This window comes from Salvelinus alpinus, chromosome 3, assembly GCF_045679555.1.
Source record: "Salvelinus alpinus chromosome 3, SLU_Salpinus.1, whole genome shotgun sequence".
Lineage (NCBI taxonomy): Eukaryota > Metazoa > Chordata > Actinopteri > Salmoniformes > Salmonidae > Salvelinus > Salvelinus alpinus.
In genome coordinates, this window is record NC_092088.1 from 60,857,944 (window position 1) to 60,881,394 (window position 23,451).

The 23,451-nt window shown below is 43.7% G+C and overlaps 1 protein-coding gene across 14 annotated transcripts in view; it reads right to left on the reverse strand.

Moving 5' to 3' along the window:
• The window catches only part of kcnma1a (potassium large conductance calcium-activated channel, subfamily M, alpha member 1a), a 261,503-nt gene that overhangs the window by 149,825 nt on the left and 88,227 nt on the right, over positions 1–23,451 (reverse strand). For 13 of the 14 annotated variants that reach the window (XM_071393540.1, XM_071393539.1, XM_071393537.1 and 10 more), the window contains exon 2: positions 21,622–21,792. In XM_071393540.1, the coding sequence (XP_071249641.1) occupies positions 21,622–21,792 (171 nt within the window). The remainder of the gene's footprint in view (positions 1–21,621; positions 21,793–23,451) is intronic. The other variant, XM_071393538.1, reaches the window with a different exon arrangement.

The window sequence follows — 23,451 nt, forward strand, 5'->3', positions numbered from 1 at the left end:
TGAGCAATCAGGGGAGAAGGGCCTTGGTCAGGGAGGTGACGAAGAACCCGATGTTCATTCACTCTGACAGAGCTCCAGAGTTCCTCTGTGGAGATGTGAGAACCTTCCAGAAGAACAACCATCTCTGCAGCACTCCACCCATCAGGCCTTTATGGTAGAGTGGCCAGACAGAAGCCACTCCTCAGTAAAAGGCACATGATAGCCCACTTGGAGTTTACCAAAAGGCACCTAAAGACTCTCAGACCATGAGAAACAAGATTCTCTGGTATGATGAAACCAAGATTGAACTCTTTGGCCCAAATGCCAAGCGGCACATCTGGAGGAAACCTGACACCATCCCTACAGTGAAGCATGGTGGTGGCGGATGTTTTTCAGTGGCGGGGACTGGGAGACTAGGACAACGACCCTAAGCACACAACCAAGACAATGCAGGAGCGGCTTTGGGACAAGTTTCTGCATGTTCTTGAGTGGCCCAGCCAGAACCTGGAAACCGATCGAACATCTCTGGAGAGACCTGAAAATAGCTGTGCAGCGACGCTCCCCCTCCAACCTGACAGAGCTATAGAGGATCTGCAGAGAAGAATGGAAGAAACTCCCCAAATACAGGTGTGCCAAACTTGTAGTGTCATACCCAAGAAGACTCAAGGCTGTAATCGCTGCTAAAGGTGCTTCAACAAAGTACTGAGTAAAGGCTCTGAATACTTATGTAAATGTGAAAGTTTTTATTGGTAATAAATTTGCAAAACTTCTAAAAAACTGTTTTTCCTTTGTCATTATGGGGTATTGTGTGTCGATTGAAAATAAAAATATTTAATAACTTTTAGAATAAGGCTTTAACGTAACATGTGGAAAAAGTCAAGGGGTCTGAATACTTTCCGAATGCACTGTACCTCGAGACTATGTTGTGTATTGCAGAGAAGGACATGAGTAATCTGTATCAGTCGGCAGTCTATCAGTAACACTGGAGAGATGAGGTGTCTTGGAGTAACCAGCTGTGTTGTAGGGCCTCTGCCACATCATCCAGACCTGTACAGCCAGCCAGGTGGATCTCTGACTGGTTCCCACAAGGGCCCTTTCAACAAGGAAAAATCTTAATCACGAGCTGTCCGCCGTACCACCTTGCCTCACACTCCAGTGTAGGGAGGTTGGGACACGGGGTGCATCTCAATAGTCTAACTCTCCTTTTCTCCTCCCCATCAGATTCTGCACTGATCTGAAATCATGCAGGATAGGTGAAAGCTCTGTGGTGACTGACCGTGACTACCTGCAAGGTATTTCCTTTCAACCAATCCAGCTCTTTCTCATCAGTGAAGCAGAGGGGGGGAGATATAAATGAGAACAGGAGGAAGCCTTATGAGACGCAGCCCAAGCCTAACCCACCTGGATCCCAGCACATCTTCAAAGAGAAGTTAAAACTTATTAGAAGTTCAAAAGGAACATTGCACTGCAATCTCTAGGCAGGGAATAGTTACACAACACAATAACCTTCCAGTTCTTTTAGCCTATTGTTATGCTTATTGTTCTTTCAACTGAAGAAAGAAAACATTCCTACAGCTATTCATTAACTTCAAGACAGATCACTAATATTCTTTGTACACAACTAAGAGATAGGGCATACTTAAGAAATGGAACTGCAGCAGTACCAGCATGTTTAGACAAAGACCCTTTTCTATTCTACTGTAACAATACTATGACCATTGTGCCAGAAAAACAAATCATGAAAATATCTTATGACTTTCCTCATGTCATCCTTTAAAAAAATAAAGAATCCCTAGTGGTGTAGAATAAATACAAGATTACTGAAAGATTTACTGAACAATAGATTAAGAAGACAGTACATGCAGGACCCCAAGTGCCTCCTGGGTAAAATAGAAATTGGCCAATCAATGAGTTCCAGGTGTGATGTCCTTCCCAAGCCTTGACCCCCCATTAAGCAGGAATTAACCCAGCCCTCATTGTTTGTGTGGACATACTCTGACATAAAGCCAATGAGTGCCAACCTCCGACCTTTCAGTAGCTGATTGCCTGTAAGTTTGATTGATTGATGGTTGACTAAAGTGGACACTCATATCAATATTCAATATCAGGCCCGGCTGAGATGAGCACACTGCTCACAGTGAAAAGTTCAGCTCCCTCCACGGCTGGCCCGAGGCTGAGATTGTGCGTCAGTCGGTAGCCTGCATTTTCCCAAGAGACAGAGAATTTTATGGGTTTAATATCGGCAACAAGCCTTTTTACAATCCGCACCACCACCCCTCAAGGCAACCCGCCACCGCATCCCTGCCTCCATCCCCGCCCCAGCGAGATTGAAAGTGCCACATAAAGTGGCTATATACAATCACATCTTGGACCGCTTGCATGTACAATTATATTCCCTGAGCTGACTGTCAGGGAAACAATTTAAACTGGGGGCTGAGGGCGGAACCCCCCAGGTGTCAATCAATTACACAAGGACACCATGAGTGGGGAAAAACTCAGTGCCACTACTCTGTTCTGTTCCACTCAATCTCCAGTCCAAAACTCATGCAGAGAGCTAAGAGAGTGAGGGAAGAAGAGGAAAGATTAAAGGTGAGAGGGAAAGGAAGAGAGAGAAAAAGGAAGATTGAAGGAGGAAGGGAGAGAGACTGAGTGAGAGAGCTGTAGAGAAGATGGAGAAAGAGAGCTAGAAAGAGAGAGATGGAAGGAGAGAGCTCTTCAATCACCCCTGTGAGTTGGAGGATGAGAGATGTGATGTTACCATTGTGATATTCCACTAGAAATAACTAAGAAAGTAATTTGCTAGTGTGAATGCTACTGCTAACGTCTGGAGCTATACTGTCTGTGCAATAAAACTAGATCACAACACACACACAGGTCTGGGGACCAGGGGGAGCACACCCTTTTAGCCTGGCTGTCAGGCTGAGATCTACACTTTCATTACGATGTTTAAGTGTCCGATTGATGGAGCTGCGAGTACCAACGTCCCTGGTTTCACAGTCTATCTATCAAGTAAACTACTGCTGGGTTTTTTAATAGGGAGATATTAAAAATAGACGGCACAGATATGTCGTCGTTTTAAGTAGGAGGTTTATAAAGGTAATCTATCACCCCTCTCCATGCTGACATGACCAGACAGCTGGTAAAGTGGGGTGTGGCAGAACTGCGTACAAATTCTATTTGAATATCTTTAAAATACTTTTAGTATTTGCTCTAGCCTGCCAGGAGTGCCAGATGGTCGGGGTTTACAGGTTTTGGGATTATCATATCGGTTCAACAAGCCATGCAAGGTCAATCAAGCACAGATAAAGTATTTGAACCCTGGTCTGGAAGACAGTTCAGTGGCCTTGTGGTTAGAGTGTCTGCCCTGAGATTGGGAGTTCGGTCATACTAAAGACTGTAAAAATGGGACTCAGTGAGTCTCTGCTTGGCACTCCGCATAAGGAGATCGATTGGGGGTAAGGCCCTGCGTTAGACTAGCATTTTGTCTATGGGGCGTACTTGTACATCAAGCTGCATCATGCTACGAGCTGGCTCACACAAGCCAAGGCTCATGCAAGGATAATAACTTACTGGAAGACAGTTGGTAAAGTGGGGTGTGGCAGAAGAGAAAATATGTTGATCGCAACCTTCAGAACAGCTATGCTCATCTGAAACACACACGAGCACATACGCATGCACACGCATACCGACCAATGTGTCCTTGACTGGTAGGATGATGCCTTAACAGCTAATTAACACGGTTAGCTCCTGTAGGTGTTTCTTGCTGACTTGTTTTAATATAGCATTTCATAGTGCAGTGACTTTCAGCACTGATGTTAGTGGAGAGGAGCGGAGAGTAGAAGAGCGGAAAAGAGAAGAGGAGAACAGCGGAGAGGAGAATAAATGAGAAGAGGAGTGGAGAAGAGAGGAGAGGAGAAGAGAGGGGAAGAGAAGAAGAGAGGAGGGGAGAAGAGGAGAGGAGAGGAGAAGAGCGGAGAAGAGAGGAGCTTTATAGTTTTTCAGACAACGCATTAAGGCTTTGAAGTCAATACTGATACAGTTTGAAGCCAGAGGGAGGCAGATCTACCAACCATTTAATTATCAGCCACCATGGCTTTTAATACTAGAAGACATCAATAAACAGACTCAAATGTCTCCACCTTTCGCCCTCAACCACCGCACAGGGTAACCGTCTGTGTGAGGGAGTAGTAATCGAAATGAAAAAGGTCTAACAGCATCAAGAGGGCACAGTTTTGAGGAAATTCAAAGGTTGTCAACGATAAAATAACAAATCGGTCTCTCTTTCCTTCTTCCTACCTCTTTCCTTCCCTTCATCTCATGCGTCTCTCTCCTTCCCTCCCTCCCAACCTGTCTCTCTCACATCATGCCTGATATTTGGGCTGTTACAGTACCCTGATGATCCCATGGAATCTATTAGCCAGAGGAACAGAGGGTAGAGGTGATGGTGGTGTGTCTTAGGGGCACAGCCCAGCCTCTCCTCCCAGGAAACAGTATCTCTTCAGGGGGTGAAGGGATCTGACGTCTGACTTAGCAGATGGTTCCCCACTCTGCTGTCTCTAGTGATGGCCAATTAGAGTGTGTAAATATGACATGAGTGACAACAGCATAGTCAGTAGGAACCTGAGAACAGCCAGACCTACTGTAAAGTACTCCCTGTCAGGGCTTTGACAGCCAGAGTTACAGCCAGGTCAATAAAGCCAGGTGAAATATGAGGTACATCAACCATTGGCACCCACACAGTCACACTATCACTATGTCCAAAATGGCACCCTATTACCAATATAGTGCACTTCTTTTTAGAATTGGGTGCCTGGCCCTGGTCAAAAGTAGTGCACTAGAGGCAATAGAGTGTCATTTCACGACGCAGACACTATCACCGTGCTCTACTATACAGAGGGTTCATGTGGATCGAAAATGTTATCTGACAGAGGGTTTGGTTGCCTTTTACTTTGAGGTTTTGAGGGGGGAGAGGATAGTCATCATCCATCTTACAACAGGGGCCGTGTTACTGCAATAACAAGCTGTCCAACCAATAAAACAGAGGTAGACATACAGCAGTGCCCATCTCCTCCTCTCATTCCTCCTCTCTTCCTCTCACTCCCACTCGCTCTGACTCAGGCCTAGCTGGTGATGGATGGAGAGAAAGACTGACAGTGGACATACTAATACTCATGTAGGTACAGTACAGTATGTTGGAATAAAGCAAACTCAGCATGTTGAAAGAACATTGTTTCTGCACGCAAACATGCATGTTTAAGTGTATGTTTTGTTTCACCAATTAGACCATATCAAGATCTTAGTAGAATGAGGTGGTATCCTGTCCACTGTGTGTGGCTGGGGTAGTTTTTAAAGGCAGATCTTTCAATGAGGTTTAAAGGTCCAATGCAGCCATTTTTATCTCAATATCAAATCATTTCTGGGCAACAATTAAGTACCTTACTGTAATTGTTTTCAATAAAATTTGTCAACAAGAAACAAAAATAGCTTCTTAGCAAAGAGCAAATCCTACAATTTCACAGTATTATTCAAACCTCAGTGTTGAAATATACATATAAAACACAGGTAAATCACGTTTTTTGACTGCACTGGGCCTTTAAAGGGAGGTTTTATGAAATGTGGTGTTGGTGGTGGTGGGTTGTGGATCGGTGTGGCCATGCATGTGCAGGTTCTGATCCATTTGCTGTGCGTCATTACTAAAGCAATGAGTCACCGCCTACTGACAGTGACCAGGCTGGCCACAGAATGTAGGTCTGTCTGACTGTCTGTCTGGCTGGCTAGCTGTCCGACTGTCTGTTTGTATGCCCGTGTTTTACACTAGCATGCAATCCTTGCTGAACAACAATCTCAATAAACAGGCTCTGCAGCTCCTGAGCTGGAGATGTCAGCTGCACATAAATAATAATCAAATGCAGACAGAATGTCATTCTCCAGGAAGGCCATTTTTAATGACCTCAGAGCACATGGTTTGTTTTGAAATCCACAGTCCAGTGGCCTTTCTGTAATTAGCTAAGTGTTTTGGGATAACTATAGAATAAACCACAGAATACAAAGTCTGACAGGCATCAGAGCTACAGTATTATGTAAACGCAACTCTACCAAATAATGAAATGGTCAGATATTTAGTACAAACACAGCATACTTCCCAAGATGAGGTTTCTGCCTTTTTCTCCTTGAAAACTGCTGGTCATTTATCAACTGTGTCGTCTTTCTACTGAGTCATTCAACAGTTTGGATTTGTGATTGTTCTCTAAAGAAAAGTCACTGTTCTCATTGTGAACTTTCTTGAACCCTTTAGTTTGAAGGAAACAATGAATGAAGATGCCACAAATGTCTCGGGCCCGGGACATCACGATAAGTCATGTGTGACCCTGATCCAATAAGAAGCCTTGAGGACAGGTAGGTAGCAAATGAAACATCACTGTCTGTCTGTCTGGTGGTCTGACCTTTCAGACCGTCGGATGGAGGGAGGAGGATGGATAGAGGGAGGAGAATAAACGAGTCTGGATCATTCTAATAATGCTGCAGGTGACAAACAGGGTGTTTAATGGACGGAGGCGAGACAGAGGAGAGGAAAAATGAGGGAACAAGGGTGAGACTCTTTAGGTGGGGAAATAATCACGACAAGCCGGTAAAAGGGATTGCAGTGGGAATCAGTCATTGGGACAAATTGAGGACTCCCATTTTCAGGTTGTAAAACCACAAGGTGTGTTACAAAACAAAGCTGTTCCCTCTGTTAACCATCGTAGAAGGTAATGGAAGAGCTACACACAGAAACTAGACCTCTAAATGATAAAACAAGCCCCCAACATAGAAGTCACAGAGTAGACCTGTTGCAATGCATTGTTCATTAGTTGTGTAAACTGCATATTTTAGCAACATACCACAATAACAATGGTTATCTTTTAACGAATGACCAATGACTCAACCCAAGCCCTTCCAAAACCTAAACCATCTGGTTTGAAAATGATTATCAGGATAACACATTTATGTCTTGTGCTCACAGTAGACATCGAGCACCATGTCTCTGCTGGCGTAGTAAGAGAACCGTTGGTGTCTGTAAATTCTTACTAGGTCAAAGTATGCAGCGTCAAGGTAGCCCGCCCTGTCCCTACCCTCTCCTCTAATTTTCTCCCTTCCCTTCTCCCCTCCCTATTCCCTCGACTCCTTTCCTCCCTTCCCTTCTCCCTATCCCCTCGACTCCTTTCCTCCCTTCCCCCTATCCCCTCAACTCCTTTTCTCCCTTCCCTTCTCCCTATCCCCTCAACTCCTTTTCTCCCTTCCCTTCTCCCTATCCCCTCGACTCTTTTCCCTGTCTTCTACCTCCTCCATACCCTCCCTTCCCTCTCCGCCGGGACTCAGCAGAGCAGCAACATTTCTCAGGTGACATCAACCCGTCTTAATACCCATCAGCCCCGTGGCCTCACCTGTCAGCCTGAGATTCCCCTGGCATGTCAAATATCTGTCTACTGTACAATACCATTAAATCAGGTTACATGACATATAGTACAGTATGCCCATTAGGGTTAATTTACAGTCTGCAGAGTCTGAGTTAAGGTCAGTGTCAACACTGTGTGCTCAAATACAAGATATCATCCTCATATTGGGTTGTAACCTCCACTCAGGTCTCCTTTGTAAGTACGTCTTGGAGGTGGTGACCTAGCTACTGGGATTCTCCCATTCAGTTAGACTAAATTAGTGTCAGTGTCCGGGAGGGAGTTCTCAATGCCTTTGATGGGCTGGTTATCTGTGTCTGTCTGTCTTTCCGTCCATCTCTTCGGTAGGGGGTTCTTGTTCTATGGCACTGCATTGGTCACACGTCTCTCTCTGCAGTCAGACCCCTTATCCATCTATCAACTTATACACTGAGTATACAAAACATTAAGGACACCTGCTCTTTCCATGACAAACTGACCAGGTGAATCCAGGTGAAAGCTATGAACCCTTATTGATGTCACCTGTTAAATCCACTTCAATCAGTTTAGATGAAGGGGAGGAGACAGGTTAAAGAAGGATTTTTAAGCCTTGAGACAATTGAAACATGGATTGTGTGTCATTCAGAGTGTGAATGGGCAAGACCAAAGATTGAAATGTCTTTGAACAGGGTATGGTAATAGTGGCCAAGCAAACCGGTTTGCATCAAGAACTGCAACACTGATGGGTTTTTCATGCTCAACAGTTTCTCGTGTGTATCAAGAATGGGCCACCACCCAATGGACACCCAGCCAACTTGACACAACAGTGAGAAGCAATGGAGTCAACATGGGCCAGCGTCCCTATGGAATGCTTTCAAAACCTTGTAAAGTCCATGCCCTGATGAATTGAGACTGTTCTGAGGGCAAAAGGGAGGGTGCAACTCAATATTAGGAAGGTGTCCTTAATGTTTTGTACACTCAGTCTACAGTGGCTTGAGAAAGTATTCACCCACCTTGGAATTTTCCTATTTTGTTGCCTTACAACCTGGAATTAAAATGGATTTTTGGGGTGTTTGTATCATTTCATTTACACAACATGCCTACCACTTAGAAGATGCAAAATATTTTTTCTTGTGAAACAATCAAGAAATAAGACAAAAAAACTGAAAACTTGAGCGTGCATAACTATTCACCCCCAAAAAATTTATACTTTGTAGAGCCAGCTTTCTCAGCAATTACAGCTGCAAGTCTCTTGGGGTATGTCTCTATAAGCTTGGCACATCTAGCCACAGCGATTTTTGCTCATTCTTCAAGGCAAAACTGCTCCAGTTCCTTCAAGTTGGATGGGTTCTGCTGGTGTACAGCAATCTTTAAGTCATACCACAGATTCTCAATTGGATTGAGATCTGGGCTTTGACTAGGCCATTCCAAGACATTTAAATGTTTCCCCTTAAACCACTCGAGTGTTGCTACAGCAGTATGCTTAGGGTCATTGTCCTGCTGGAAGGTGAACCTCCGTCCCAGTCTGAAATCTCTGGAAGACTGAAACAAGTTTCCCTCAAGGATTTCCCTGTATTTAACGCCATCCATCATTTCTTCAATTCTGACCAGTTTCCCAGTCCCTGCCGATGAAAAACATCCCCACAGGGATGGTATTCTCGAGGTGATGAGAGGTGTTGGGTTTGCGCCAGACACATTGTTTTCCTTGATGGCCAAGAAGCTCATAAAGCACAGCTCTGTGGAGTGTACGGCTTAAAGTGGTCCTATGGACAGATATTCCAATCTCCGCTGTGGAGCTTTGCAGCTCCTTCAGGGTTATCTTTGGGATTTTTGTTGCCTCTCTGATTAATGCCCTCCTTGCCTGGTCCATGAGTTTTTGTGGGTGGCCCTCTCTTGGCAAGTTTGTTGTGGTGCTATATTCTTTCCATTTTTTAATAATGGATTTAATGGTGCTCCGTGGGATGTTCAAAGTTTCTGATCTTTTTTTAGAACCCAACCCTGATTGGTACCTCTCCACAACTTTGTCCCTGACCTGTTTGGAGAGCTCCTTTGTCTTCATGGTGCCCCTTGCTTAGTGGTGTTGCAGACTCTGGGGCCTTTCAGAACAGGATATTGAGACCATGAGACACTTAAATAAAGTCCACCTGTGTGCAATCTATCACCAGATCTTATTTAGGGGCTTCATAGTAAAGGGGATGAATACATATGCACGCACCACTTTTCTTTCTTTTTTTAAACAAGTTTTCTTTTTTCATCTTTTTTCACTTCACCAATTTGGACTATTTTGTGTATGTCCATTACATGAAATCCAAATAAAAATATACTTAAATTACAGGTTGTAATGCAACAAAATAGGAAAAACGCCAAGGGGGATGAATACTTTTGCAAGGCACTGTATATCCACCAGTATTGTAGAGGACTGATGAAAGCAGAAGCCACACCCATGTCTCTCTCTGCAGTTAGTCCTACAGAGCTACTGCTACTATAGTGTATTATAGAGGACCCTTGCAGTAGGGGACTGACTCTTGAAGAAGCCACAACCATGTCTCTCTCTGCAGTTAGTCCTACAGAGCTACTGCTAGTATAGTGTATTATAGAGGACCCTTGCAGTAGGGGACTGACTCTTGAAGAAGCCACACCCATGTCTCTCTCTGCAGTTAGTCCTACAGAGCTACTGCTACTATAGTGTATTATAGAGGACCCTTGCAGTAGGGGACTGACTCTTGAAGAAGCCACACCCATGTCTCTCTCTGCAGTTAGTCCTACAGAGCTACTGCTACTATAGTGTATTATAGAGGACCCTTGCAGTAGGGGACTGACTCTTGAAGAAGCCACAACCATGTCTCTCTCTGCAGTTAGTCCTACAGAGCTACTGCTAGTATAGTGTATTATATTATAGAGTGTATTATAGAGGACCCTTGCCCATCTTATTGTGTTATAATTATAGAGGACTCTAGCAGAAGCCACACCCATGTCTCTCTGCACTCCGTCCGTCCGTCCATCAGTCCCCCGGGTCTCAGCCTGTATAAACAGTCATCCATCAACAGACCGCATGACTGAATCAATGCTGGATTGGATTGCCATCGATTCCTCTGATAAATTATGGCAAAAGACAAATAAGCTGCGTATGGTTAACTCCCATACGATTTGGCCCTGGCACGAATGAATGCACGCACACACACAAACCTCGTGCCAGCTGAGACAACGCGACAGACAGAATATGAAACTATGAGACTCTTAAACAACAAACTAGATTCAATTGAGTTGCATTATGTGAGAGCACACTCTCCGTGGCGATACATCGTTACACTAGATGTGGGATGAAGAGATGAGGAGGAGATGGATTTCCTGGATAGGCTGCTATTCACTGAGAAATCATTTAGAGAGGACGGACGTGGCATCCACTTCTAAACCAGGCTGTCTCTATGGCTGTGGACACTGTTTTAGTGTGTGTTGATGACAGCAGCAGATCAGCTCCACGTACAAACACGCTCCATGGGAGAGGATAATTAGCCAGTTCAAATACTGCTGTCAGCCTTTACCAGCCCAGTACACAACTAACTACACACATTACAAAACTAACTACACAACAGTGGAAACTGCCTACAATACAGTTATCCAAGCCCCAAGTCCCAGTAGGACTTGGATAGAGACAGGATAGAGGGGGTCAGTACTGTGTGTGGAAACAGGGATAGAGGGTAGAGGATAGAGAAGAGAGTGGTTTTAAGCAATGCAGTAATCAATATACAGTACTACAAAATAAAGTAGAACAAAAATACATAATAAATAGAAATAAGAAGAACACAACAAAATCAGTAAGCTATATACCGGGTTAATTTCAGTGTCAGTGCCAATAGCATATTTACAATGTGCAGGGATGTATGTATAGGGGTAAGTTGACTAGGCATCAGGATATACAGTGTCTTCGGAAAGTATTCAGACCCCTTGACTTTTTCCACATTTTGTTACAGCCTCATTCTAAAATGTATTAAAATGTATGTTCCCCTCATCAATCTACACACAAAACCCCATAATGACAAAGCACAAACAGGTTTATAGAAATGTTGCTAATTCATTAAAAATGTAAAACTGAAATATCACATTTACACAAGTACTCAGACCTTTTACTCAGTACTTTGTTGAAGCACCTTTGGTAGCGATTACAGCCTTGAGTCTTCTTGGGTATGACGTTACAAGCTTTGCACACTTGTATTTGGGGAGTTTCTCCCATTCTTCTGTGCAGATCCTCTCAAGCTCTCACAGGTTGGATGGGGAGCGTTGCTGCACAGCTATTTTCAGGTCTCTCCAGTGATGTTCGATCGGGTTCAAGTCAGGGCTCTGGCTGGGCCTCTCAACGACTTTCAGAGACTTGTCCCGAAGCCACTCCTGCATTGTCTTGGCTGTGTGCTTAGGGTCGTTGTCCTGTCGGAAGGTGAACCTTCGCCCCCAGTCTGAGGTCTTGAGCGCTGTGGAGCAGGTTTTTATCAAGGATCTCTCTGTACTTTGCTCCGTTCATCTTTGCCTTGATCCTGACTAGTCTCCCAGTCCCTACCACTGAAAAACATCCCCACAGCATGATGCTGCCACCACCATGCTTCACCGTAGGGATGGTGCCAGGTTTCCTCCAGACAGGACACTTAGCATTCAAAAGGTTCAACTCAGATAGTCCATGTAGGCATTTTGTTAGCTATTTAGCAGTCTTATGGGGATAGAAGCTGTTCAGGAGGCTGTTGGTGTAAGACTTGTTGCTCCGGTACTGCTTGCCGTGCGGAGGCAGAGAGAATGGCTAGGTTGGCTGGAATTTTCCGGGCCTTCCGGGCCTTCCTCTGACACCACCTGATATAGAGGTCCTGGATGGCAGGGAACTTGGCTCCAGTGATGTACTATGCTGTCCGCACCACCCTCTGTAGCTCCATGCGATGTGGATATAGGGATCGAGTCAGAGAGAGAGAGCGAGAAAGGGAGAGAGAGTGGGATGGCCACCGCCACAGGGTTGGGAAAAGGCCATGACAGCAGATGGTTACTGGTTCCCACTCAAGATCCCATAAAGCAAGAAGGATGTCTGCTCTGACCCATTTCTGCCTGCAGTCTGGTCCTGCAGAGTCCAGTAATAGCAGGGAGAAGAAATAGAGGACTATATCAATAATAGAGAGGATATAATCCTTCACTGGAAGCATTCCCTTCCTCTTCACATTATGAGATTACAGTTAACCCAGAGGTCTATGGACCAGGGACATGGTGAGTGGATTAACCATTTACTGTAGTGTCACAACCTGCTGAATCACTCAGATACTCTTCTTTTGTTGTTTCATATCGCTATAAAGCGTCTCTCACTCCCACGACAGACAGACAGACAGACAGAGACAGAGAGACAGAGAGCGAGCGATGCTGGCAGGCGGTCACTCCTACCATCTCTTTAATATTTGAATAATCTCCAAACATTCTGTCTCTAGTAATTCACATTGAATTTGGAACCATACATGCTTATTCTACCAACTCCATATCTGTCGGTAGAACATTTGGGTCAATTTAGTTTTTCCCTCTCTAATGGTTAAGGTTAACACACACACACATACAGGAACAGACAGAGCGATAAATGTAACTACCATTCCCTTAATGTTCCACAAGGTGAGAATGACCTGGTGGAAAATGAGGACGTGTGTGTGTGTGTGTGTGTGTGTGTGTGTGTGTGTGTGTGTGTGTGTGTGTGTGTGTGTGTGTGTGTGTGTGTGTGTGTCTGTGTGTGTGTGTGTGTGTGTGTGTGTGTGTGTGTGTGTGTGTGTGTGTGTGTACCTGCTCACTGTTGCTTACATGGGAGATTGATGTGATGAGCTATAATGGGTTTCAGTGATTCAACCCGGGTATTGGCTCCCATTAAGACAACAACAAACACACACACAGGCTTGTCTGCACCTGCTCACTGTTGCTTCCATGTGAGATCGATGTGATGAGCTGTAATGGTTTCAGTGATTCAGCCCGGGTATTGGCTCCCATTAAGACAACACACACACACAAACCTATATTGAACTATGCTGCTGGAATCTGGGGTTGTAAAGAAGCCAAAACAGGGCTAACTCTATTCAGAACAGAGCCAGAAGACGTTACCTTAGCTTGCACCAAGCCTTGCTATTCAAGGAGACATGGGATGGGAGCCTAGTGAAAATAAGACAGAGGGGCGAAATTATTAGGTTATGAAACCGTGTTATCAATATGCCAGGGGACAGAATAAAAAAATATATTTTCAACTGGGATAAAACACACAATTACCCTTGGACAAAGGATCTCAATGACATATTTCAGGAAGCTGATCTACATCACGTATTTAGAAATACGTTACGATGCATTGTCAACATGATCCAACACAAGTTCACCCTCAAAGAAAAATGGTCAACTGATATATGGCTAAAACCAAAACTCATAACTTCTAACCAGATCAAAACACCTATGATCCAGAACCCTATGTCACCTCTCACCTAACAAGAAATCAAAAGATCATTGTGCGCTCAGTTGAGAACGGGAATACTGGCTCTGGAAATTGAAGGTAGGTTCAATGCCATAAATGAGAAGATCAATAATTAACTGCATGTATTTTACTGTACTTTATATGATTTAAGAGTACATTTGTTTTTTTTAAATGCAACAACAGAAACCAGACCTATTCTGGAGTAGTGATGAAGAGAAACCTGAATGGCTATTCAGTACAGAAGTGTTCCTGGTTGTACATTTTATTTGCAAAGCTTGAAAGGCAGGACAATATAAGTTCTATAACTGAAAGGTTTTTGTTCTGTGTTTCAATATTTTTTTGGTTTCAGTAGGAATGCACTAAGAACTGGTGGCCTGCGGGCCTACAAAAGGGGGAAAGAGATGGTGTTCTTAATGTTTACATGAAGTACACCAAACATTAGGAATACGTTCCTGATATTGAGTTGCGCACCCACCCCCCCCCCCCTGCTTTTAGCCTCAGAACAGCCTCAATTCATCGGGGTATGGACTCTACAAGGTGTTGAAAGTAGTCCACAGGCCTATGTTGACTCCAATGCTTCTCACGATTGTGTCAAGTTGGCTGGATGTCCTTTGGGTGATGGACCATTTTAGATACACACGGGAAACTGTTGAGCGTGAAAAACCCAGCAGCGTTGCATTTCCTGACACAAACCGGTGCGCCTGGCACCTACTACCATACCCCGTTCAAAAGGCACTAAAATATTTTGTCTTGCCCATTCACCCTCTGAATGCCACACACAATCCATGTCTCATCCTTCTTTAACCTATCTCCTCGCCTGCATCTATACTGATTGAAGTTGATTTAACAAATTACTTCAATAAGGGATCATAGCTTTCACCTGGTCAGTATGTCGTGGAAAGGGCAGGTGTTCTTCAAGTGTTGTACACTCAGTATATGTACATACACTACAGTGCCTTCAGAAAGTATTCAGACCCTTTGACTTTTTCCCACATTTTGTTACGTTACAGCCTTATTCTAAAAGTATTATATTGTTTTTTCCCCCCTCATCAATCTAACCACAATTTCCCATAATGACAGAGCAAAAACAGGTTTTTAGAAATGTTAACAAATTTATCACAAATAAACTGAAATATCACATTTACATAAGTATTCAGACCCTTTACTCAGTACTTTGTTGAAGCACCTTTGGCAGCGATTACAGCCTCAAGTCTTCTTGGGTATGATGCTACAAGCTTGGCACACCTGTATTTGGGAAGTCTCTTCCATTCTTTTCTGCAGATCTTCTCAAGCTCTGTCAGGTTGGATGGGGATTGTCGCTGCACAGCTATTTTCAGGTCTCTCCAGAGATGTTCGGATCTCTCTGTACTTTGCTCTGTTAATCTTTTCCTCGATCCTGATTAGTCTCCCAGTCCCTGCCTCTGAAAAACATTGCCACAGCATGATGTGGCCACCACCATGCTTCACCGTTGGGATGGTGCCAGGTTTCATCCAGACATGACTCTTGGCATTCAGGCCAAAGAGTTCAATCTTGGTTTCATCAGGCCAAAAAATCTTGTTTCTCATGATCTGAGAGTCTTTAGGTGTCATTTGGCAAACTCCAAGCGGGCTGTCATGTGCCTTTACTGAGTGGCTTCTGTCTGGCCACTCTACCAAGAAGGCCTGAGTGGTAGAGTGGTGCAGAGATGGTTGTCCTTCTGGAAGGTTCTTCCATCTCCACAGAGGAACTCTGGAGCTCTGTCAGAGTGACCATCGGGTTCTTGATCACCTCCCTGACCAAGGCCCTTCTCCCCTGATTGCTCAGTTTGGAAGAGCCTTGGTGGACACCTTTGACCTCATGGTTTGGTTTTTGCTCTGACATGGACTGTCAACTGTGGGACCTTATATAGACAGGTGTGCCTTTCCAAATCATGTCCAATCAATTGAATTTACCACAGTTGGACTCCAATCAAGTTGTTCAAACATCTCCAGGATGATCAATGGAAACAGGATGCACCTTACATTAATTTCGAGTCTCATAGCAAAGGGTCTGAATACTTCTGTAATAGGAGACTTTTACTTTGTGTATTAGCAAAAAAATGTTTGAGGGAGCAGGTCCGCAATGATCTGAGGTGCATGTGCACTAGCACAGGAATGGCCGAAAGGTTATTTGAGGGATGGCCGAGAGGTTATTAGCCAGGGAAGTAAATAGGTGCTGTGAGATAGGACGGGGAGTTTGTGCAAATAGGAGAACTTAAATGGTTAATTAACATGTGGTAAATTAGCCATAGATCCAATTCAAAAGACATACCTAAATAAAATCCTAAAGTGTGAGGATATTGCTAAGGTTTGTGAGATAGAATTACTGTCCTATGCGAACAAATAACTTAAATGGCCAATTAACAAAAGTGAATTAGCCATAGATCCGATTCAAAAGACAATACTGAAAAAAAGTCCAAAAAATTGAGAAAGAAGGGAAACCTAATATAGCGGCGGAGTGAGATACGAGATATTAACGTAAAAAGAACAAGGAACAACAGAACAATAGGCTGCTGACTAGGGATTTATGACCTCTGGAAAATAGCTTATAGGTTGTAAACGGTGAGACCTAATGTCCAATCGAAAGACACCACTATAGATAAAGTTTCAAGAAAGGAAAAGCACACATAGGTTAAGAGATAGCGAAATACACATAGAGTGTGAGCCCACACATAGGGAGTAGTGACATACACATCAATAGTGAGACACATAGGAAGAATTTAATCAGAATTTTAAAAGCACACACAATCGTAAAGGAAGATAGCAATTGAGTAAGAGATTAAAGAGACACACACATAGATTGTGCAGGAGAGCAGATATAGTAATTGGATAACGGGGAAAAGAGCACATACATAGATCATAGAAATACATACATGCAGGTTGAGAGAATAAGCATAGAAAACACAAGGTTTTACTAAACATGGGTAGTAAATCCTCAAAGGAGGTTCCAGAATTAACCAGAGATGAGCGGGATATGCAAACAGAAGATAAAATAAATGTCTACTTCTGTTTAAAGTGGAGGAAGGAGTATGGATTTGATGGAAGTTTGGACGTAGAAAAGTTGGAACTAATGATAAGACAGATACGTAAGGCATGTGGAGACAAGCCAGATTAACAACGGGCAGAGGGGCTAGACACAGCGAGGGTATGGTTAGCCAAGGCAAGGAAGAGAGCAGAGGGAGAAAAGAAAAAGGAAGTAAAAAAGAAGGAAGATGTAAGTAGCCAGCAACTAGGAACAATAACTCCCACGGCTCCTCTGGAGGTCTCCCATAAACCTAAATTATAGCCCACCCGGATAGACCCGGCGTGGAGAGAGAATCCTGATGATGAAACAGTGGTGGTGAGGAGACGGCAGCCAGTGCTTCCCGTCCCGCCACCACCACCCCCATATGGGGAACCTCCTGGAGCAGAGGGAGTCGGATGAGTCGGATGAGGATAGGATAGGGCTAGCTACCATAGGGAAAGTTATGAAAATGTAACCGAACGAGGACGTAGGCTGATAGAGACAGAAAGGATAGGAGAGAGGGTCAAAGGCAAGAACAAAGAGAAAAAGGTCAGACGCCTACAGCCAGAATCAGAGGAGGAATAGAAAAGAAAGGAGATCAGTACCTAATGGTAACTATCAGGGTAATTGTAGAGAAGCATAAAGGAGGCTTCAAGGAAAAGGAAAGTAAGAAAGGTCAGACAGAAACGGAATATTTCATCGCCACTCTTGGGGAAAAGCAGGAAAGATTTTAAACAGAAGGGGAAAAACAGAAAAACGCGATGACAGAGACGGAGAGAAGCGGTGTTTTAATTGCGATAAGAAGCAGTGTTTCAATTGCAATGAGACAGGACATTTCGCCCGGGAGTGTAAGGCTCCCTGTAAACATTGTGACCGAGTAGGACACAACCACCAAAATTGTAATTCAACTAAGGGGAAGGACAGGCGTGACAATCGGGAGAGAAAGAGAGAGGCAGAGACAACGAGAGCGAGATTAATGAGAATCCTCGCTGGTGAAACGCTTGGACCTTTAATTCAATAATAGGGTTATTTGCGTCTCAATCATTTCGATAGCGTTGGTGGTCGAGGGGTAGAATTCTTGCCTACAACGCGGGAGACTCGGGTTCGCATCTCAGCCTATGTACCGATTGACTAAAATCTGTTTTTTTATTATAATTCAACTATTGGTATGTTTTGCCTGGAAAGATACGTTCGCTAGTGTTTGGATAAGATATAAACTGAACGTTTTAATAGATTGTTTAGGTTAAATTGAGAGACTAATTCATTCAAAATAATAGCGAAGCGAATTTCGATGCAAGACGGTGTCTTGCCTAAATGGTTCGCTGGAATAACGTATTGAGAATGGAGTCGTATTTAAATTACTGAATCATAGAAGAGACAGTCACCTAAATCAGATGAATTCTAAATAATAACGGAGAGATAATTGCGATAGAGTTGTGCCCATCGAAATGTGTTTTTATTCTTATGGATTGGCTGATGTAGGTTATACATTTTGGCGATTTACATATTACTTTTAAGGCTGGAACAATTCATATGGGTGAAGCCGAAAGACGGGACAGTTGTAAGTTTGGTTTTAATCGTACGATATCGGTAAGGCAGGAAGTTAATTAGGAGAGGTTATATTCTTGTCCACTGGTAAGAAGAGGACAGTTAGTCGCGCTCACTGGGCTATATTTGGCTGTAAGAGATTCAGGTCTGAATAGTTGAATCGTAAAGGATTCGTGATAGTTTTGATTATTAATTTTTGGTTTGATTGTTTAGGTAACACCAGTGAATTGGAACAGAAGGTCAATGTATTCTAACATTATAATCTGTTTCCATTACGTGGAACAACGTCAGGTCAGTAAAGTGGATTGCAGGTTGAGTTCATTTTATTTTACAGGGACAGTGTACATTGATCACTGTTGTGTGTGTCTAATGGCAGGGTATTCCTATCAAGCACTTTGAGAGACTGTTTGCAGACCGACTAAATGGGTTTTAATGTTGCAAAGCAAGCTTGGGCCAAACTAGTCAAATCGTATGTTAAATTAAGGGAAACTTATGATTAGAGGGAGTACGATGGATATTAGGTTTTGTTTGTAGTAAACGTTTGGGTTGGAGGAGATTTCCATGTTTCCCAGAGAGACGATATCTTAAAGGGGTACACTCACATATGGAATATTAGAAGTTTTATTTTCTGAGTTTTAATTAAACACGTGAATTCTTTTGATAAAGGGAATGTTCTGGGAATCGGGGATACAACATGTAGAAAATGTTTGATGGTTTTCTTTCATTTGTATAATATAGTATGAAACACGACTGTAAAAGGGTGGTATGACCTTTGACCTCTATCAGGGCTTTCCTTTGGGGTCTGATCAGCCTCATGGGAGGGCCATTTGGATAATCAATTTAAGGTCATTGGTGATACTGATTTTAAGGTAATTTGTGTAATGGATAATTATGAACGAGTTTATAGTTCTTTGACATATTTGTAATTTGAACCAATGAGAAGAAAGAAATGGCATAGCCTTGGATTAATGGTAGACTTATGTTAAGTATTTAGAACCTAATCGAAGCCAACAGGACAGGGATATATGACAGCTGTGGTGATTCAGGATCATTGAGAGCATCGAAGTAACCTTAATCAAACTATGTAATAACCTTAGAGATTGCCACCATAGACGGGTGATTTTAAGTAAATATTTGGAAACAACCCATATTTGATACTGACTGTTATGAGAAAGAGCGACAGACAGATAGGAGGAAGGGCAGACTGAGAAGCCCTCCCTGCACTGCTGAGACCTTGATGGTTTGGGAGCAGAGAGGAGTAGGAGGAAGGGGGGCTGTTACTGAGTGGAGACAAAAGGGGCCTGACACTGAACCATTACCTAGAAATTATTCGGCACAACAGGCCGAAATAGTAGCATTGACTAGTGCCTGTGAAAGCAGCACAGATACATCTTAAAGTAGATAAGACACTTGACAGAGAATTGTTACAGGATAGACATGAATGAACGCCCCAGAGAGAATTGGACATATAGAGAATGAAAGGGGCGCTCCTACAAGATAATGTCAGACATAAGGATAATTTACTAATCTTACCTCAGTCATTGTTTATATATGCGGCAATATTGATACATGGGCAGAGCCATGTATCAAAGGGGGGATAGGATAGGACACTTTGTGGCCTATTGGATAATAAACTAATAAAAAAACCTGAGTAGTTTAATTGAATTGGTTTATGAACATTGAGAACATAATTCTCTTGACAGTACCCCCTCGACAGAAGGCATTGGGGCGAAGTTGTGATAGCTAATTTCCAGAGGAATCTAAATACACCTAAGCCCCAGAGCACACTTGATCTTTATTAGCAGCAAAGTCATCAAGACCAGCACATGAACAGAGACCTAGGGCTCTAAGCGCATACATCGGTTTCTTTATTTATCTTCCCTATGTCACTGAATCTACATGGTATACACGCCACCCTGTGTGTGTTACCCCTGTCCTGCACAGTTCAGATGATTGAGTACGGCTACACTGTAGTTGCTATGGTAACATGGAAACGGGCTCAGCGAACACAGACGCTCCTCGCAGCTTTGATCTGCAGAAAAGGCCTGATGGATGGCAAGAGTCCCACAACACCGCCCACACACACTGTACATGTCAAGATGTGTGCAAACACTTGAATCGTGCACACGCACACTCATTCACCTGTATACACACTTAACTGTTTAGAGTGCATTCCCGTGCATATCATTACAGCGTCAGTAAGCAGGCATATGGTGCAGAAACCTAGACAATATCAGAAGTAGCACAGACCACAGTAGGTGAGATATTTCTATGCAGAGTACTGCTCTATACAGACCTCTGCTTAATTTCTCCTCAATATCAGACAGGTGCTTTAGAGAGAACACACACCCCCACACATATTCTAAGTAGACGTGAAGAATTCACATCTCACCAAATATTAACAATTACACTTTTAGGGTTGGTGGTTTTATAGTTTTGTGTGTTTGTTTTGGTCAACGCTCCGAGTTTCGTATTTATTCAGTCCCCCAAAACACTAAACATCTACGAAACACCTAAATCAATACATTTTGGAACTTTACCTAAAGCCTGCAAGTATGACTTTTTTTTAATAAGCATTTATTAGCCTTTATGTCTTACAATCAGGCTTATCATATGTTATATGTGTCAGTATTTCAAAAAAGATAACATTCTACCTTTACAAATAAAATATATGAGTTTCTTCCCTTGTAAAATGTAGGGGTTTCCTTTGTCTGGTTTTAAGTACAGCTCATGCTGGGAGTCCAGATGCTTTATTCCAGCACTGCCTAGCAGACAGATGTATCATCAGCTGATTACACTGCAGCAGACACAGACAAGGGGTCCTTTGCTCCCTCCCTCCAACCCCTGTGTACCCTGTCAGTCTTTGGTTAGAAACACACACCACATGTTCTACGCACCCTCCAATCTAACAGTAACGTAGCTGATTCCCCATTTCACAAAAACATCCCATTAAGGCATATGGAGAATGTATCCCAGTAAATTGACATGCTATCCCAGTCAGGCATGTCAATTTAATAACTCAGTTATATTTCTGCTCGGTCTATTACGTCTGACATCACACACTTTCTGACATAATATGAACGACAGGTAGAATATCTTCAGGGGTTTGAGATTGAGAGCAGCTCAAAATAAAAGCACCAACACACCCCTACACACACACACGTGCACACAGACAGAAACATGCTTCGGGCACGTACCAGGACTCTGCCGGTGAGTGTCTGTGCTGATATCATGACCCCGGCCCAGTCCTTCACAGAGGTCATCCACCCCACCTCGCTGGCAGGTACCACTTCGTCCTTCTCATCAGGACCCTTAGGTGTCCCATCTGCTGCCTGACTGTTAGCAGGATTATTCACCTTCTGAACCTCCTAGAAGAAAAGGGGAGAGAGAGATGGAGGAGAGAACGAGAGAGAAATGGAGGAAAGAGAGAGAGATGGAGGAGAGAACGAGAGAGAGATGGAGAAGCAAGAGATTGGGGAGCGAGAAATTGAGGAGTGAGAGATGGAGAAAGAGAGAGAAAGATTGCGTTAACATTTTGTTGATCAGACACCTAAACTCAGCAAAAAAATAAATGTCCTCTCACGTTGATTCATGTGCACTGTCCCTGTAAAAAAAAAAAAAAACTCAAACTGTCAACTGCGTTTATTTTCAGCAAACTTGACATGTGTAAATATTTGTATGAACATAACAAGATTCAACAACTGAGACATAAACTGAACAAGTTCCACAGACATGTGACTAACAGAAATGGAATAATGTGTCCCTGAACAAAGGGGGGATCAAAATCAAAAGTAACAGACAGTATCTGGTGTGGCCACCAGCTGCATTAAGTACTACAGTGCATCTCCTCCTCATGGACTGCACCAGATTTGCCAGTTCTTGCTGTGAGTTGTTACCCCACTCTTCCACCAAGGCACCTACAAGTTCCCGGACATTTCTGGGGGGAATGGCCCTAGCCTTCACCCTCCGATCCAACAGGTCCCAGACGTACTCAATGGGATTGAGATCCGGGCTCTTCGCTGGCCATGGCAGAACACTGACATTCCTGTCTTGCAGGAAATCACGCACAGACCGAACAGTATGGCTGGTGGCTTTGTCATGCTGGAGGGTCATGTCAGGATGAGCCTGCAGGATGGGTACCACATGAGGGAGGAGGATGTCTTCCCTGTAAAGTACAGCATTGAGATGGCCTGCAATGACAACAAGCTCAGTCCGATGATGCTGTGATACACCCTCCCAGACCATGACGGACCCTCCACCTCCAAATCGATCCCGCTCCAGAGTACAGGCCTCGGTGTAACGCTCATTCCTTCAGCGATAAATGTGAATCTGACCATCACCCCTGGTGAGACAAAACCGCGACTCGTCAGTGAAGAGCACTTTTTGCCAGTCCTGTCTGGTCCAGCGGCGGGGGGTTCGTGCCCATAGGCGACATTGTTGCCGGTGATGTCCGGTGAGGACCTGCCTTACAACAGGCCTACAAGCCCTCAGTCCAGCCTCTCTCAGCCTATTGCGGACAGTCTGAGCACTGATGGAGGGATTGTGCGTCCCTGGTGTAACTCGGGCAGTTGTTGCTGCCATCCTGTACCTGTCCCGCAGGTGTTGTTACACGTGGTCTGCCAGTGCGAGGACGATCAGCTGTCCGTCCTGTCTCCCTGTAGCGCTGTCTTTGGCATCTCACAGTACGGACATTGCAATTTATTGCCCTGGCCACATCTGCAGTCCTCATGCCTCCTTGCAGCATGCCTAAGGCACGTTCATGCAGGTGAGCAGGGACCCTGGGCATCTTTCTTTTGGTGTTTTTCAGAGTCAGTAGAAAGGCCTCTTTAGTGTCCTAAGTTTTCATAACTGGGACCTTAATTGCCTACCGCTTTTAAGCTGTTAGTGTCTTAACGACCGTTCCACAGGTGCATGTTCATTAATTGTTTATGGTTCATTAAACAAGCATGGGAAACAGTGTTTAAACCCTTTACAATGAAGAGCTGTGAAGTTTAGGTTTTTACGAATTATCTTTGAAAGACAGGGTC